Source organism: Xyrauchen texanus, chromosome 2, assembly GCF_025860055.1.
Source record: "Xyrauchen texanus isolate HMW12.3.18 chromosome 2, RBS_HiC_50CHRs, whole genome shotgun sequence".
Taxonomy (NCBI): domain Eukaryota; kingdom Metazoa; phylum Chordata; class Actinopteri; order Cypriniformes; family Catostomidae; genus Xyrauchen; species Xyrauchen texanus.
Window position 1 is genome coordinate 4,239,316 of NC_068277.1, and position 19,803 is coordinate 4,259,118.

Consider the following 19,803-nt stretch of genomic DNA (forward strand, 5'->3'; position numbering starts at 1 on the left):
TGTCCATTATTCTAAACTTTTGGCCGCCAGTGAATGTCAGGTATAGAACTTTTGGGTTGAACAGGAGAAATATCTGTATTTTAAACATGCAATTGGCAAGCGTTCCTTGAACAAGCCTTTAATGAGCGTGCATCATCTGCACATGATTTAAGCTCAAAACTTGCTGTTACAAGAAATACCTCAGGATAAGAGTTTATTGAAGCTCTGGTGATCTCACACAACAACCCAACAGTGAAAAGACATCTCTACTGGAGACCATTTATTACTTTTTATTATTAGGGAAGTTCATGGCACTGTGGTGTCTTTTGGATTTAAAAACAATTACCAGTAAAATGATGGGATAAACAAGTGAGAATTGCTTTACAACTATTGACATACTGTATATTTGCCATTAAAAATCTGAGTCCACATGTGAAAACGTGACCATGTGCGCAGTGCACAATATACAATGTCACAAATTCGCCTCACTAATGTAGTGCTCTGCATCCTGCACTCAAAATAAATTGCTCTTTGGCTGAAATTGATCCACATTGTTCCACATGTTTGAAATGAGTTTTCGTAACTTAAAATCCGTATGCAATCTCAACACCATCAATTTGTGTAGAAAGAACCTAGTTGAATTGGGTAAACCCAACAAAATTAGACGTGTAAATAAATCTCTTATTTGTTTTTGTACTAACTAGTCAAAGTGAATGTAAGCATGTTAAATAAATGCTGGTTGGAAGCACTACAGAATCTGGTTGAGTAAGTATGCTATGGTTAACACGGCGATGGCTCGGCGAAACTATGCGCCACATCTACTTGCCCTTATTGTTATCTCCACTCTTCAAGATAATGCTAACCAAACAGGAACTCTTCTAAATCTCAACATATCAAAACATTAAACATTAACAAGAATCCCCCTTTGCATTAATCTTAAACAATCAGCACTTCATTTTAACGCTTACTCTCACTATTGAGTATCCTGCAAAGTACGCCAGAAAATGAAAATCCCCTGCCCAGTTCTGTCAATGCTACGTTAACACCACAAAACGTATTCATGTAGTCCCAACTCTTTAAGGAATCTTACATTTTACACATTTAAATCAGGGTTTCCGCGGGTCTTAAAAAGTCTTAATTCGCCCTTCCGCAAATTTAAAAATGGATAAAACACTCTGAAATTAAGTTTTATCAAAACAAAATATTCTAGAATTGTGTTTCTTTAGCTCATTACATAGAATAAGCAGCAAAAATCTATTATTTATATATTTTATTTGAGTGTATCATTAATTTAATATTCCGGGTTCAACACAAGTTCATCTCAATCGACAGCATTTGACTGCAAATGTTGATTACAACCAAAACAAATTTCGACTCGTCCCTCCTTTTCTTAAAAAAAGTACAAATCGAGGTTACAGTGAGACACTTACAATGGAAGTGAATGGGGCCAATTTGTCGTTATGTCATCTTCATGGCAACGAAGTTGTAAAATTGGCTATAACTTTACACAGATGCGGTTAGGAAGTGATTGTATCACACTAACATACATTTTACACACATATTGTTTATGTCTTGTGACTACTTTTGAAAGGTGTACGGATTGGCCCCCATTCACCTCCATTGAAAGGAAAATGAGGGACGAGTCGAAAGTCATTTCTGTGGTCATGGATATTATGTCGATTGGCATTAACTCATATTGAACCTGGAATATTCCTTTAATAATTTAACATTTAATTAGTGAATCTTAAATACTTCTCATTTCTGTCACAACATTGATTTGTTTGACATTTGTACAAATCTGAAAACGTTGTTGATTTGCAGGTTTCAGTTAAATCCCTGATTTTCACCGTGGACTCAAACGCTTGAATGGCACTGTATTTTTTCAGCGTTTCAAATGAATCATCATGACGTTGATCAGCTTCACATTACAGGCAGATATGAATTATGCTGGTAAACCTGTAAATGAATGTAGATATCAAGATATCACAAGGTGGTTTTGTTAATCACATGGAAACTGGAACACGTTAATGAGTTTTAGTCGTATTTTCTATATGTGGATGTATTTTACGGAGGAAATGGTAAGTGTGTTTCAGGTGTGCTATTAAAAATAGAACAAAACTCTCTTATTTCTGTTAAGCTTGAAGCAAACACAATCACAACACACTAAATCTGTAAAAATGATATAAGCACTCTCGCAAAGCTTTCAAAATCCTCAGCATTCTGGAAAATATTGTCAGTCTTTAATATCGCATCCTAATTATTTATTAGTTCCTCTGAAGTTCTTCGAATCACTTGAATCCATCAATTCATTTGTGCATATAATCAACGTTTACAACCAGCACTCTACCTCGTATTTGGTTCTTATTGTTTGTCAGATATATTAGTCTTTGATGATTTTCTGATATATGATGATCATATATTCCTGTAGTGAAGCTATTATGTACTGAGTGAAGAGGTGATGAGGTTTATTCCAGGTAGATATCTTCTGTTGGACACGTGACCTCCACAAACACTTTGTAGTACAAGTGGAACGCCTTCCTGTTTATAAAGACAAAGAGAATATACTCATGTGAATATTACACACTTTATTAAGACAAAGAAATGTAGATGGCATCCAGAAAGTCTGTTTTAATAAAACTGTATTAAAGTCAACATTAACTTATATTTGCAACCCGTGTTTGCTTCTGTAATGTGACGTACTTTGGGGTCTGGGATTCAAAATCGAATTTAAACATACAGCCATGGCCAAAAGTATTGGCAGTGACATACATTTTGTGTTTAGCAAAGTTTTCTGTTTCAGTTGTTGTGGTGTTTATTCACAGTTTTTCTAGATTATTGTGCAGAGTGATCAGATGCATTTAAATAATTGCAAAAAGCTTCATTGGCCAAAAAAATTTACCTTATCACAAAAACCAAATTGTCACTGTGGACCAGCTAACATCATTTCACAGCAGCACCTGGGAAAGTGTGAACGAGTACTAGTCAGGTGACATCACTATCATTCTGATTGGATTATAAGAGCAGACTGATTGCTATAAAAGGAGGGAAGAAGTGCTTCCCATCATTGTGTTCTTGTTAGCAATGGTTACCTCTAAAGAACGACATGCAGCCATCATCAATTTACATCAAAACGGCCTCGCATGCAAGGAAATTGCTGCAAAGAATATTGCACCTGAAAGAACCATTTACCAGATCACCAAGAGCCTCAAGGGGAGAGGTTCAACTGCAGTGAAGAAGGCTTCAGGACATCCCAGAGTGTCCAGCAAGTGCCAGGACGTCTCCTCCTGAGGAGTCCGCTACGGAATCATGTCACCACCAGTGCAGAGCTCAATATTGGCAGCAGGTTGGTGTGAGCGCATCTGAGGCGAAGACTTTTGGGCAATGGACTGGTGTCAAGAAGGCCAGCAAAGAAGCCACTTCTCTCCAAGAAAAACATCAAGGACAGACTGACATTCTGCAGGAAGTACAAGGATTGGACAGCAGAAGACTGGTGCAAAGTTATTTTATCTGATGAAGGACCCTTCCGACTGTTTGGGACATATGGAAAATCGATAGTTCGGAGAAGAAAAGGTGAACGCTACCATGAGTCCGGTGTCGTGCCAACAGTAAAGCATCCTGAGACCATCCACGTGTGGGGTTGCTTTTCATCACAGGGAGTGGGCTCTCTCATAATTCTGCCCAAAAACACTTCCATGAATAAAGAATGGTATCAAAACATCCTGCAAGAGCAACTTCTCCCAACAATCCAGGAGCAATTTGGTGATGATCCGTGCATTTTCCAGCATGATGGAGCACCATGTCACAAGGCAAGAGTGATACTGAAGTGGCTCAGAGACATTGCATTGAAATTTTGGATCAGTGGCCAGGCAACTCTCCGGATCTTAATCCCATAGAGAACCTGTGGTCAATCCTCAAAAGGCGAGTGGACAAGCAGAAGCCCATAAATTGTGAACAACTCCGAGCACTAATAAGGCAAGAATGGATCGCCATCAGTCAGGATTTGGCCCAGAAGCTGATATTCAGCATGCCAGAGTTAATTGCAGAGGTTATGAAGAACAAGGGTCAACACTGTAAATATTGACTCTTTGCATAAATTCAGTGTTTTTGCCAATAAAAACTCATGAAATGCTTATCATTGTTTTCCAGTATACCATAGAAACATGTGAAAAAATAATCTACAAATACTGAAGCAGCAAACTTTGCAAAACACAAAATTTATGTCACTGCCAATACTTTTGGCTACGGCTGTACACATACAAATACCAAATGAAAAGTTGATTTTCAGAGGTGGGGCAAGTTTTTACATTTTGATGAAAGATCACAAAGACACTTTTATCCCCTTTGGATTAACATGCACAAAACCAGGAACATTTATACAAAAAAGCTAATTGTGTCCATTAAGCCCTTTTATTTTATTTTTACGAAATATTACTAAAAATAAGATGTCATACCTCACAGACTCTGCCAGCGGTTTGGTGGAGTTCTCGGACACAAACACATGACAGGCAAATCGATCGTCAGCCGGGTGTTTTGTAATGAAGCCAAAATACCTGCAGATGCACAAGTTTAAAAGAAAATAATTATAATAGTAATAGTAATAAATTCTCGACAGAATCGTAAAATCAAGGGATGCAAGAACATGGTTGACTTACTTTCTGTTTCTGGGATGGTAGCCACAAAATGAGACGTTTTTCAAATAAAAAAAGTGACTATATTGGCTGCTCTGTGGAAACACATTTTAGAAACATTTAGAAAATGTCAATTTTCACATTACAAATTCACAAACCTGTGCACATCATTAATTGATACATTAAACTGTAATTATTAACCACGTGTGACCCTGCATCCACGTGTGTGGACGTTGTGTTTTGGCTTCGCTATACGCAACGCATCATTTAAATACATTTTCACCAACTGAATACTGTTCACAAGACTCTAGTCTGTCATTTAAGGGTTAAACTTCTGATGCACCGAGTCATGTGACACAACAACATGACGTTGATTTCCTTGAAGCGCTTCTACAGGCGCAGAGCCAACTAAAGTGCCTCTGGTAAGGAACCTCTTTATGTTTTTCACTGAATCCTGTTTAGGTGTAAAGAGTAGTGTCTCTAGTTTCGTTTGATATGCAGCTTTAAAAAATCCCAAAATTTTTCACATGTCAGCGCACTGATAAACATGATGTCCACGTGCGTGGAAACTGGCACCACATTTCTTTAAAAGATAAAAAACAATGTGAAGGGAAATGGAAAATTCACACAGCAGTCACGGTCTCGGGTGGTTAAGCCAACTACTATGAAGTTCTCTTTACTTTAATTAAAATGAGACTGACTAACCAATTAATTAGACTCATTAAAGGCAAGGCTGTATGGATAAGAGCCGTATGCACAGAACAGCCTGTGATGCCGAGTTTACACTACACGATTTTAAGCCTGATTTTCGCTCGCTGACAGTTTTGTTGAGATTGCCGACAAAAGCCTGAAATCGTAGGCAAATCGGAGCGATGATCGCAATGTAAAAACTATCAAACATGCGATTTGAGAGAAGCACCGACAGGTCGCCCATGTCAGCGAGATATCTAGGATGTTAAATATCTGGATCCGTCTGTGATTCCAAATCGCACAATGTGAAACTGCAGCGTTGACCTACAGCCAATGAGAGAGCAAGAAACAGGCCACGGGATGTTTCAATGGGAGGAGTCCTGATGTACCTGCAACAGAACATCAACTAGCATGCCTGTGGTATCAAGAAAGTCTCATTGGACTGAAGAAATGGAGGAAAAATTTGTGGAACATTGGCAAGAGCACCAGTGCCTATTTGATGTTTCATCTAAACTGTACCACAACAGGGTGGAGAAAGAAGAGTTGGAGAGAAATTGCCAATTCTCTTGGACAGTCAGGTAGCAAATAGGTAGATTTTTCATATTGTAACCAATAAAATATATAATTAAAAACATTCACATCATATTCTGAAATGCATAACATATGATCATGCATTTGTTTTCGTATCTTGCATCATTTCTCACGTGTACTCTGTTGTGAAACGTAATTTGGAGTCCAGGCAGAGTCGTCGGGGATTCATCAATAGTGAAACGTTTTGTAACGTGTTCACCCCCACGCTACGACTTCGATGACAAGACGGACAGTTGTGTAATGTGAACGGTACCACGATCCGACGTCTTTGAAAGTAGTGTAGTGTGTAGGAGGCATAAGTGTTACAAACATGTTTGTTGCATCATTCACTTCCCTCTGGTGAGACAAATTTGCATTTCACACCAAATTCATAGCCTGTATTTGGGCTGCATTCATCGGATTGTTTAATTTCTGTGTTTGTGTGTTTTCTTACTCTTTCATAATCGTCCTGCACTGTGAGCTTCAGTCCTTTTACGTTTATCTCCAGCACACAGGATGAGGGTGGATTATAGTGTACCGTCAGTCTCCTGTTCGTCGCAATCTGGAATCAATCGTGCAGAGGAATATTTCAATGTCATCTTTTTTAGGTTTAACCCAAAGTTAATACCTATGGTAAATGTTATATAGCACCTTTTTAACCTTAACAGTATTCAAAGCACTTTACACTGTGACACATTCACCCATTCATACACCAATGGCGGCAGAGCTGCCATGCAAGGCGCTAGCCTGACATTGGGAGCAACTTGGGGTTCAGTGTCTTGCCCAAGGACACTTTGGCATGTGGACACCAAACCTGCGATTAGTGGCCGATCCGTTCTACCAACTGAACCACAGCCGCCCCAATCCTATCAAGAGCAGTAGAGGTAAGGTTCATTTTGAATCTGGCCCCCAGGGGAAATGTGTACATCTTATACGAACCTTCTGCATGGCTGCACACAACACATCATTGCCTTTGTGCTGCAACACTTGGACTGAGCCGAGAAATTTCAGTCTGTACTGCTCCACCCATTCAGAACTTACTACTAATGAAAACAAGATGGAGAGAGAGAAAGAGACAGAGAGAATGTAAATGGTTCTGAAAGTTAAATGACATAAAGACTAAATGCATTGAAATTGCATACTTGTGTTCAGATGCATAATTTATGTACGCACATACATTATTTCTTACCATTGTTCTAATGTCTATAAATCCGGTTCACTCTCACCTTAGATCATGCACAGCAAGATCTTTGAGTTAAGTAAATCTAAAAATGAGGTGAGACTGAAATAAATCAAGGCAACATGATGCAGTACGATTTTTTAATATGTCTTAATAACTGTCCTCAGTAACATTGCTTTGTTTAGTCAACTTGAATATATTTGTTCACTTAATGCAAAAATTCTTGTTGTGAGAACTACTAATTTCTTGTTCAGCCAACTATCAATTCGTTATACGAGGATTTGTATTTTTTCACCATTTCAATCATTTTAACATGTAGGTAACTGCCTCTGAATAGAGGTATGTCTCGCAATAGACATAAACCTATTATAAATAGAGAGCCTTGCGTACCTCTGAGAAACTTGAGAAAAGGCCAATGTCAAGTTGGCAGACAGAATTTGCATGCCCCGCCCCTGGACATACGGGTATAAAGGGAGCGGGCGAGCGAATGCCAGACAGGTTTTCACTGAGGAGCCGAGAATACGGTTACAGCGCATTGCCGTGGAGACCACGAACTGACCAAACTGGGGGAGGTAACTTGTGGTTAATACACACGGGGGTTGTCAAGCCACCCGTGGACATGGTGCGGTGGTAGATCCTGCCTGACAAGAGAGGAGTTGCTACAGACTCGGCGACCAGGGAGTAGCGAGGACTGCCCTAGGGAGACGCGGGTCCTGCCAGCGGGGGGACCGTACCGCGGAAAATACATCACAGGGAGTTGCCTGAAGCGCGAACTATGCCTGTGGAGCCCAAGCCCAACACGGAGCACTCGACTCGTGGTGGGTCTGGTGGCGAATTCCTCCGCTGAATCGAGCCACACTCATCCCAAGCTCGGACGGAAGCAAGCAAGCATGCCAGGGGGTGGGTGGTTCGTGGGGTTTTACCTGGCAAAACCGAGCCCATCGTCATCCCCAAATCACCTTCAATGCCAGCTGGGTCATCCTCAATCCCATGGGAAGAAGGAATGACGCAGGGGTGGCTGAAGTGGCTTTCTTTCATGAGAAAAGAAAGCCGCGACCACAAAGTTGCCATGGCTATGTTCTCTCACTGAGAACATGAACCATTCATAAAACGCTGCCTGCGTGTGTTCGCAGTCCAGGAACTACACAGTGGCGGAAGGACATCTTTGAAAAGACGCGTCCTGAAAAGGACGTTCAACGCTCGCTTGTGTATGTTGCTCTTTTACCAGAATCAAGCTCTTTTAGAGGAGAATAAACTCTTTTATTGTCACACAGCTCACTGATCACACAACCGTTCGGCTCCGAAGAAAAAATCTGTCTGACATTCGCTCGCCCACTCCCTTTCTACCTGTATATCCGGGGGCGGGGCATGCAAATTCTGTCTGCCAACTTTTCTCAAGTTCAAGTTCAGAGTTACACGAGGCTCTCAGAAGAGACCCCTTGTGTCACTACAATCGACACAACGTCAAGTGAGTGACAGAAGTGGAACTGCCATTCTAGTGTGGATGAGAGGCGTAAATGTAGCAAAAGTAATGCGTTTTCAAACGAGAACGTATTAGTGTAGACATGGTTGGGGTTAGGTTAGATCTTATATATATCTTAACTATTTACCTTTTAAATTCTCTGGCTCCTTGAATACCTCAATGGCGTAATAGGCAGGAAAGATTCCACGTGCTCCTGTTCTCATGTTGTAGCCTCCGTACCAGTAATCCTCATCCTCTACCTCCACCAAAAGAGGGTCATTAACATCCAGCTCCAGCTCATCGTCATGACGAGGAACAAATCTAACAAAAACAAACACAAGTCATGAGGTCAGGAAATGATTGTGACCTCCGGGTTTCACAAAACAGAAAGAACAGAGTTCAAATAAAGGAGCTTTTGTGCTGTGCATTCATCCACAAGTCTTTGTTTGTTCATTGGTTTTACCTGTAGACAGCTCTGTGAGTCTGTTCCCTCTCCTCTCGGTTAATTGTGCAGGAAAACAAGCCAAACGATTCTGTACCTACAGTGAACAAAGACACCAACGCAGTGTATTATACGAAACACTTTCACAAAATCAACAAGGAGTGTTCTAATTTGATCAAAGTGTATTATATTAGGTAATTCCAGTCTGATGTTATGTCATGACTAAATGTAAATGTCTATTCTAATCCAGTCATCAGTCCTTCGTGTCCCCATTCATGATGGATGCTGATTTGAGATCCCATTAGAGAAAATTCAACATTCTAGTTGAAGATTCGGTCTAATTCCAAATGACGATTAGTTATCAACAATTGATTTCTAAAAGCTCTAAAAACAAATCTTTAAAAGCTCTAGGAACAAAAATAAATTGGGGTGAATCAAACAACAACAACTACAAGTGTGGTAGGGTGCAGTTTCATCATGATCACACGGGAAATCGACACGCTGCTTCTTAATTTTGATGTACTTTGAAATCGACCCCATTCTCCCGAATAACCCTTCATCAGACAATTTTGCATCAAATGTGTTTACCCTGAGAATGTGTTGTGTGTGCAATCTGTTAGACCCAGGTTCTAGTCCCATGGAAACCAGGAAGTGATCGCGTTCACATAAACAAATGTGAGTACAATTCGGAGGTTCGTTATTCGTTTTACTCCAGTTACAGTTATGTTTAGGGTTAGGGTTTGGGTTAGGCCACATAGTTAATAAAATATGCATTCCTGTTGACTGTATTATGTAATTTACAACTACATATTGCTTTTGGTGCCAAAACCACAGAAACGAATGCAAAAACACCTTCTTTTTGGCCAGATTTTGTTCTAATGACGTTAAACCCATTCGTTCTTCAATTTCACATGAAGTATTTCTGGGCCTTTCGGCTTAGTGGTGAGGTTAACAGTGTAACTACAGATGTAATTAAATGCAGGTTCTTTAAATGTAAACGCAATGCAACGGCACGTACTGTATGTACATAATAAGTACATTGTATAAAATGTTTAAGTGCATAGTAGACACCTAATTTAACGTGGGTTAAAGAAAAATGTATATTCACTCTTGAAATTTCCTTGACTTTTTACGATTTAACTCATTTCCATGACTTTTCCAGGCCTAGAAATCTCCATTTTAGAATTTTCTGATATTTCCATGTTTTTCACGACAATGGGAACTCTGTTTCCAGTAATCCAAATGACCAATAAATGCACTGAAATGTCATGGAAAAATCATGTAAATTCACTTGTCGAAAAGGAGTGGGAACCTTGTTTATACAAGTAACGTTTCCGAAGCTTTTTCAAATGCACAAAAGAAAATGGGAGTAGTTGAGATATAAAAAGGACAATTGCAATTCCACAAAAAACACCTACTGGAAGAGCGGGAACAGCCATTTATGACGACATTAACAAATTTTCGAGAAAGCGGAATGTCAGCTTCAGGCGTGGAGTCCTCTGAAGGGCAGCTTGAAGCTTTGCGTTGGATCCCACACAGTTTTCTTCCCTTGTCTTCATCCTCGTCCTCTTCGTACTCTTTCTCAAGCACTGACTCATATGGAGACACACAGTTATCGTAGAGCGTTGCAGAATCGCTGTCATCACTATAGCTACGGTAACACTCTTTCAAGCTGACCAGCTCCAACTGATCATGTTCGTCTACAACCAGTGTGTACTTCACAGAATCGTAAGAAAGTCCGCTTGCATCCGAGTTGCTCTCAGACATCCGAAGAGTACCGGGGTGTATCAGTGTTCCTGGAATGCACTCGTGAGGAGCATGAGCCTCTCCAGCACCACAATCTCTATAACACAGATCTCCGATGACTTCTTCACTGCTGCTGTCAGGGTCTCGAGTGGCCAAAGCTTCCACACATGAGGAATACGAGGGCGGTTGAAGCATCTCCTCTTGCTCTCTGATGGATGGAATGATCTGCTCATGAAAAGGGGGTTCATACGGTGGAGGTGCTTCATTGTCAGAGTTGACAAACTTTGGCTTTTTCTCGATGACTTGGGCTAGCACTGAGGTTCTCTCTTGTTCCACAGCCTCGGTGCAACGCTGGATCGGCGTCAGATATATTTCTTCAGTAGCTTCAAGACAAACATCGGTGTGATAACGAATCTGCTCGCAGTGACCTGCCTCTCGGTGAAAGCTGGCTTTACAGGATGGCACAGAGGAAGCAAGAGTCTTTTTAGAGGTGCAACTGATGGGCAGCTTGTCAGTCGAGGTGCCACAGTCTTTCAGATGAACCCGACTTCCACTGCCGCCCTGCTGGAGCTTCTCATCATCGCACAGACAGATGTGCTCGCGAGATGGCGTCAGCTCTCCTGGATACAACAGAATTAAAGCAAAAACATTATTGTGACTTGATTGATTACTTATTAAGTCCATATACCAAAAACATAATAGGCTGTTAAACCTTTAACCAGACTGGGTTTAGATTGCTCCAATCAGTGGTGATAGTCCTCCATATTTGGGCAGAGAATAATGTGATCAATCACTGTAATTGCATATGGCCACCAGGAGATGGCGCCAAGTACATGACAGATTTATTGATGACTCAAATGGCACAGAATGAAACTCAGTCTGTGAAATCTCATGACTAAAATCATGTTTGCATGCTATGCAAACCTTTAGTCATTGTTGTATTTGCATGTTTAATTAGTTCTTATATACAATTATTATGTTTTATTTGTTTAGAGAGGCTTTTTGAGGATATTTATTTATTGAATTTTTTGTTATAACTTTTGAAACTGAAAGAGGAAATCTTTAAAAACACCCTCAGAGATTAAAGGGTTGATTTCTCTCCCAAACACTCCATAATAATGACGTATTGATCGTTGACAAGTAAGGTTGTCCAAGGTGATAAAATTGAGAAATCTTCTTAAAATGTAGTTAAAATGTGTCAAGTTAGTAAAAATGTAATCTTTGTGTCCATGTTGGTTTCATAATATTTTTAAAAAACGTGTATAGCATTTTCTACAAAAAAAGAGAAAAGATTGAATTTTAAAATGTAATGATACAAAAAATGTCAAGTGGAGTAACCATCAAGTAAATGCTATTAAATCATTTTTGTACCTAAAATACATGTGAGTGCATTAATCAATCATTTCCATATCAAACATATTTTGCAGAGTAAAAAATATTTGTTTACAAATATCATGAATTTTTGAGGCATTTTTGAGTTTAGGGCTACTCCAATTGACCTGAACAAAATGTGTTTTTCATATAAATGTCAAAATATCTGATATTTCAAAAAAAGTTAACACAGTCATGAGGGTCAATAAGGGTCTTTTTAACAGGACTTTCTATTGATTTATTGTCTCCAGACGGTTACACCTCTTAGACATTTTTGACTAAAATATAAAAATGACTTTGAACTCATAAACTGAAAACATGTTCATCATAGCAGAGCTGTATTTAATTATTGTTGTGTTTGAATTGCATCATTTCTTTAACGTTAAAGGGAAAGTTCACTCAAAAATGAAAATTCTGTCATAATTAATGACTTCTTGTTCCAAACCCATTCGAATTATTGCATTGAACAGAAAAAATGATAGACAGAATGTTAGCCTCAGTCACCATTCACTTTCATTGCATCATTTATTCCATGAAGTGACAGTAAACGGTGACTGAGGTTAACATTCTGCCTCACATCTGCTTTTGTGTTCCACGGAGTAACATTGTTTGGAACAATAATGGCACATAATCATACAAATTGTTCTCCAATATTCTTGTTCTTGAAACAGACAAGGACAAATCAAAAGCAAAAACTGTCAGTATGCCTTTTGTGGCGATCCATTGTTCGGCTAGACTGATTCTTTGCACATGCAAACATATTTTTGTCGATGACTGGGCTAAATCAACTTCACATGACTGTAGTTGGCAGACAAACATGGCTGGCCTTTTGTCATTGAGACAACAGAGCAAGTGAAAGTTTGCATACAGTGAACTGAGCTCACACACTGAGCCAAACTACACTTCTGTCACTATAACCAAACATCATGCAACCAAAAATACTGTATAGTTAGTATAATTGTCATGAGGGAATATCTGAGAGATTTATTATAAATGAAAAAGCCTTTCTTTACATCAAGATTTTAGGTTAAAATGTCAATGAATATGTAAGGGAGAGGTGTGGAGCTTATATTCTGCCAATTTTAACACAAATTATTCTTCCAAAAGTGTCTGTGACAAATGTGCCAAATACATTTGCAAAAGTCAACATGTATAGTTTATGCTAATGAGTGGGTGGTGCTCAAGAGATGATACTTTAATACTGTGGTTCTCACACTAGGGGCCGTAGAAGAAGAAGTATGTGAACCCTTTGGATTTAGCTGGACTTAGCTGTGCTTAAGATAACAACACACAAACAATTATAATCTTATATGGAGTCATCTTCGCTGGACAGCCACTTCTAGAGAGAGTAGCCATAGTACAAAATCGCCTCCATTTATATAAAATCTCTCTAACTGTGGGCAGATGAATATCTAAGCTCTACAAGATAACTTTGTAACCCTTTCCAGCTTTACGCAAAGCAACTATTCTTGATCGTCTGCTGAGATCTCTTTTTTGCGAGGCACGGTCCACGTCAGCAGAAGCTTCTTTTGAATGGCAAACTCAAAAATGTTTGAGTGCGTTTTATAAGTCAAAGTAGCTCGAACCCACACCCACAATCTCGTTTCATTAACTGGGTGCCAGGTTTGCCAACTCCTGACTCTAATTAGCTTTTGTTGACGTCATTAGCCTAGGGGTTCACATACTTTTTCAAACCTAAATTTGCCTGCAAACCTGCACAAGTTTTGCAGTTCACTTAAATAGTCCACAAATATAAAAATCATAATAAAGCAGTTTAAAATAGTTTTAGATGAAGTACAGCATGTCAAACTGCTGTCATGTCAACTTCCCTAATAAGAAAAAAACGTTTCCAAAGTGAACATGGACGCTACATTCACCTGTTTTTAGGGGCGATGAGGACTGAGAGATTTTCTCCTGCCAACTGAACTTCTTTGCAAATGAGTTGTTGTTTACAGTGTCCTGTAGAGGAGATGAACAGACATTCTGAGTGATCAAGTGAGGGGATGAAACCAAACTCCTGTGAAAGAAAGAGTGATTGAAAGAAAACCACTCAGATAAAAAAGCTCAAATTATTTCCCCTATCCCAGCTTAATATTCAGGGACAACTACAAGTAAACCATTTGTAGGCTGCTCCCCAAAAACTGTAAACACTGTGTCTCTATCAAAACATTACCTTGTTTGTATGAGTGACCCATCTAGCCAGGAGTGGTGGTGGCAGAGTGGGATAAAGCACAGAAATGGGAAGCAGAAGGTTGCCGGTTTGATCCCCACAACCACTACCATTGTGTCTTTGGGGTCCAGGTTGCTCGAGGGGATTGTCCTTGTAATAAGTGCACTGTGAGTCACTTTGGATAAAAGCATCTGCCCAATGCGGAAACTCCGATAAAAGGTAAGCACTTGAGTTCTGTAATAAGTGTCAGTTGTGTCTCTCAGCATGAGCCTTAATACTGAAGTTGTCCATTTAAAGCCGTTTAAAGCTATTTCCTAGCTTTGGTAATGTATTAGTAATACGAGCGATCACGGAGCGCTGTTCTATGTAAACAATGACTAACAGATTCACTTTAGGTCACCAACTGGCTCATAATACACACAAAAAATATATTTTGCCACCACCTGCTGGCTAACATATGTCATTTCAAAAATAAAGACTCCTAACAGATACACTTTAGTTTAGAACAGCATGAATGCGGAGTGATACACACAGTGATGATGGTGTCAGACCATCAGTGCTCATGGAACGTCTCTTGTCCAATCAGATTCGAGGACCGGAACTAACTGTGGTATATATATATATATATATATATATATATATATATACACATTTTTAGATTTTTGGATTAAAATATATATGAACATACATAGGGAAAAGTGTATACTTTAGGTCCTGTGGATTTTCAGTATTTTGCCTTCTCTAGTTAATTTATGAATTCAATCTTTCAAGAATTAGTAAGTAAAAAAGTGCTTGAGGCAACATGAAATATAGATTTTCCACGAAAACAAAATTCACACCCTTAGACCTCTTTAGACCCATGCTGAATATCAAAACTATCAGTCATATCTGTACACACTCCTCCGCCAGTGTTCATTACCTGAGTGCGGGGTACCTGCGGGAATAAGTTCAGAGTGGTGGGTCTTTTTGGACGGTAAGTATCCATGGTGACAGGAAGAGCAGGTGAATCCATAGCAGGTGCTTTGCTGTCGTGTTGACAGACCGCTCTCTGAGTCCTGTTCAAAGCGTCAATTAGATATAAGGGCTGTTCCTCTGACTGGATCTCAGCTACTGCTCCTGCCTCCGTCTCCTCCAGACCACAACTGGGTGCCTTCTTCACATGATCCTACAGGGATTGGACAGATCGGATATCAGTCAAACAAGAGAGTGTATGATAAAGCAAGAGGAGAGACATGGGGCCACTGAGCAAACCATTGGAGCCAGATATGACATCAGGCGGTGGCATTTTCAGTGCCAGCTCAGCCGAGAGAACAAGAGACAGGGGGAGGGGTGTGATACAAAGACTATTCATCTCGCCTGTTTACACACTGCAGCACAAGGAGACGCACTAACACATGCAATTATGTCTGAGTTCAGCTTCAATTGTGTGCAACAGTTTGCAAAATATGTTACATTTCAGTTTGGTCACTGCCTAGGTTGTTAACTGCGACAAGAAAGGTTTGGATCTTTTGGAATCCAGTGGTTGAATCCATGTCTTCAGAAGTGATATGATAAGTGTAGGTGAGATACAGATAAATACTGAAGTCCTTTTTACTATCAATCTCCACTTTCACTTTCACAGTTTTCACATTCTTCATGCATATCGCCACCAACTCGACAGGAAGGAGATTTTATAGTAAAATGGGACTTACAGTGGCAAGAGCAAATTTGTGAACCCTTTGGAATTACCTGCATTTATGTATATATTTGACTAATAACACAGAAATAATTGTATTGTTCTTGCATGCATCATTCAAACATTCACACTGTAGGTTAGAAAAAGTATGTGAACCTCTAGGCTAATGACGTCAACAAAAGCTAATTAGAGTCAAGAGTTGGCAAACCTGGCATCCAGTAAATGAAACGGGATTGGAGGTGTGGGTAAGAGCTATGGGACTGTGCAAAAGTTTTAGGCACTTTTGATACAAAGTCCAGTAAACATAAAAAAAGCTAAATTAATATTCGGTGTGACCAACTTTGCCTTTAAAACAGCATCAATTCTCCTCCTAGGTACACCTGGACACAGTTTTTGTTGGCTGATAGGATGTTCCAAGCTTCTTGGAGAATTCACCACAGTTCTTCAATCTGTTGCGGCTGTCTCGATCGCTTCTGTCTCTTCATGTAATCTCAGACTGACTCGATGTTCAGCACAGTGTTCTCTGTGGGGGCCATGACATCTGTTGCAGGGATCCCTGTTCTTCTATTCTATCTTTTCTATTTGCAAAAGTAATGTTAGTCTCACAAACATTTATATTTCCATTGACACACTAAAGCTGAAGATATAAATAACCATCGTAAGACAAATGCTTTTGTGAAACATCTTATGTGCCTAAACTTTTACACAGTACTGTACTTTGACATATAAAAAGCACTCAAACATCTTGAGTTTGCTATTCACAAGAAGCATCTGCTGAACACCGGTGATACTCAGCGATACTCAGTTTGAAGTCATCTGATTATTCTCTGCATTTTGATGTCAAAGTGTAAACAGCCATGCGCATAATACTTACGCACATTTGATTAGCCGGCAATAGCGCCAGTGAAGTTGTGAAATGCAACACGAAATCGGGGTAATGGGGAAAAATGTTTTTTTGCTTAAGCCTTTTATGACATTACCAGATAAAGAAATGCTGTTAAATGCGTTTACATGACCTTGCACACCTTTTCAGATTAATAAGCATGATCGGTTGTACGAACATGAACGTTAACGCATTCAGTTTAGCATGTTAACCTGTTCCTGTGTACAGTATTTGTGAGGTTCACGAATCATAGAAACAAAATGACACTCAAAGCATGACTGCCTCAAGTGCATTAACTTTCACTGCCAATGCGTTATCTTATTTCCAAAGGACAAAATGGCCACTTTCAGTCCAAAACGTCCTGGGTTGTAATACTGTGCATGGATACAGATGCAAAGGATTTCCGTGGATGAACTGTTCCTGTCTCTGTAAGAGTAAGTATGAGATGCATTGTGTGTCGGAATTGGATGAATGCCACTTAAATTAGAAATGTCAATCCCATTTTCCCATTTGTTAATCAAATGTTCAAATTTAAAAGGATAGATCACCCAAAAATTATAATTTACTCACCCTCGTGCCATCCCAGATGTGTCTGACAAAAAGTGGTTTAATATATGTCTTCTGAAGTGCCCATTTGAGTATTTATAGCAATCCTTGTACAAGCCCATTTACAGACATACAAAACAAATATTTCAAGATTTACACTTTCATCAAATTTCATCAAATTTAATCGAGTAATCTTTAATAAAATAATACAAATATTTTAAGTTTATTAATTTAAAAAGTTTATTAATCATCAATTCAATTTGATGGAATTGCAGATGGCACGTCCAGCTGGGAGGAGGCCTCGGGGAAGATCCAGGATTAGGTGGAGAGATTGCATCTCCACACTGGCCTGGGAACACCTCGGGGTCCCCCAGTCAGAGCTGGTTAATGTGGCTCGGGATAGGGAAGTTTGGGGCCCCCTGCTGGAGCAGCTGCCCCCGCGACCCGACTTCGGATAAGCGGTTGAAGATGGATGGATGGATGGATGGAATTTTTATGAAATAAAAATGCGTAAATCTTTAAAACAGGCTACTGTATTTTTTAATGGTGTATTTATGGTAATCCTGACGAATCACTAACATAGAGAGTAACAAACTGATAACAGATGTAATAATGTGTTCAACCAAAATGAGTCTATAAATTGACAGCATGTAATGAGCATTAAACAAGAAAACACACAATACAAACCCTAATTTCTGTACACATGGTGTAATATTTATACAAGCAGCCAGACCAGAGGTACAAGGTAAGACAGCGTTCCCCAGTGCAGGTTGTTACAGGACGTTCTGGAATACTATAGTTATCCTTATAACAAACCATTTCCTCACTTTGATGTCGGAGCCGTGGCAGCGCCCCCTGAGAACAAACTCATCAGTGATTTCTGTGATTTCAGACAGATCCTCATCTTCAAATTCATCCAAACCGATGTCATGAGTCAACCTGTCAACAGAATCAAAACATACTGTTTTACATACTTCAGTTCAGGGGTTGTCATATTTAGTCAATACTGATGACAATTTTAAGAATCTCATTTCCAGTTTCAATACTACAGCAAAAACTAATATGTTAATGAACCTAAGGCTGAACCTCACTCCCATTTGGGTCACAGCAGCACTGCGCCTGGTCCTGCTCTGACTGGGACTCGAACCGGGGTCTCCGCATGGGAGGCGGGCGCGCTAATGAGACCTGTGGCTAAAGCACAGGTCTGTTAATCAGCAAAGTTAATCAGCAAGGTCGCTGGTTCGAACCCCACGGCCACCACCATTGTGTCCTTGAGCAAGGCACTTAACTCCAGGTTTCTCCGGGGGGATTGTCCCTGTAATAAGTGCTCTGTAAGTTGCTTTGGATAAAAGCATCTGCCAAATGCATAAAAGTAAAGATAAAGTAGCTGGCTACCATTACACTCAACCCCTAAACCTCACTCCCATCCGGATCACGGTACCACTGCACCTGGTCCTGCTCAACCCACTCTGACTGGGATTCGAGCCGGGGTCTCCGCATGGGAGGTGGGCTCTCTAACGAGGAAGCTCAAGGCTACAGCCTCTAGTGTGCCTCTTGAGGCCAGGGGAGTGAGGTTTACACACTTCACAAGTGTATCAGCCTATTAATATATTGCTACCTACCAGCTGGCTACCATTGCACTCACCCCCCTTAGGTTTACACACTGCACAGATACCATCCAGCTGGCTACTGTTACATACACATATTCAATGACCTTTAAGCACACTGTTTCGCACCATGCTTTTACACTAGTATCTTAAGTCTGTGAATCTCCTACCCACCATAACACAGACACTACCACAGCAATGTTTTTCTGATACAACATAATCTAACACTCAATCTCCTACCATTTCTCCCATTGGTCCTCTGTCCATTCCTGTTTTTCATCACCGTTGGAGTCCATTCCGTGTGCAGTGCAGCATGGATTTGTGTTGACAGCTGGTCATATTTCTGTGTCGGCCATGTGAGCCACTTTATATGTCAGTTTATATATCCAGTATACAGATGTGACGCATATTGTCTACCTCCACTTGACAAATGCTGCATTTTTATAACTGTATACCTCTCCCCTTATTTATGCATTCACCTACATCGTTATAGGAAAAAAGAAACCGTTACTTGAAAATAAAAGCTTTGCCAGGGATGATGCCTTTCCTGCGTATTCATATTTCATCATGCAGTCCAGCCAATAGCATCATATTTTCAGCATCTCCCCTCCTCTCTCTTTGTCTCTAGCATCACCCATCCCCCTGTCTCTCTCTCTGTCTCTCTCTCTCTGTCTCTCTCTCTCTCTCTCTCTCTCACTCTCTCTCACTCTCTCTCTCTCTCTGTCTGTCTCTCTCTCTCTCACTCTCTCTCACTCTCTCTCTCTCTCACTCTCTCTGTCTCTCTCTCTCTCTCTCTCAGCTGTTGAGGGAGATGTGTAGGCTTGTGTTGTATGTGTGTGTGTGTGTATGTGTGT

At 40.0% G+C, this 19,803-nt stretch overlaps 1 protein-coding gene across 1 annotated transcript; it reads right to left on the reverse strand.

Moving 5' to 3' along the window:
- Nucleotides 1-232: 232 nt before the first annotated feature.
- On the reverse strand, nt 233-19,441 carry LOC127659104 (C-Jun-amino-terminal kinase-interacting protein 1-like). The gene is made up of 12 exons (XM_052148753.1): nt 19,190-19,441; nt 18,170-18,281; nt 15,158-15,403; nt 13,946-14,027; nt 10,370-11,317; nt 8,973-9,048; nt 8,658-8,830; nt 6,807-6,910; nt 6,322-6,429; nt 4,632-4,702; nt 4,431-4,529; nt 233-2,517 (listed from the first exon to the last, which is right to left on the reverse strand). Exons 1-12 carry the CDS (start codon nt 19,243-19,245, stop codon nt 2,445-2,447), a joined length of 2,148 nt encoding a protein of 715 aa, XP_052004713.1. The 5' UTR covers nt 19,246-19,441; the 3' UTR covers nt 233-2,444.
- Between the last annotated feature and the right edge of the window lie 362 nt (nt 19,442-19,803).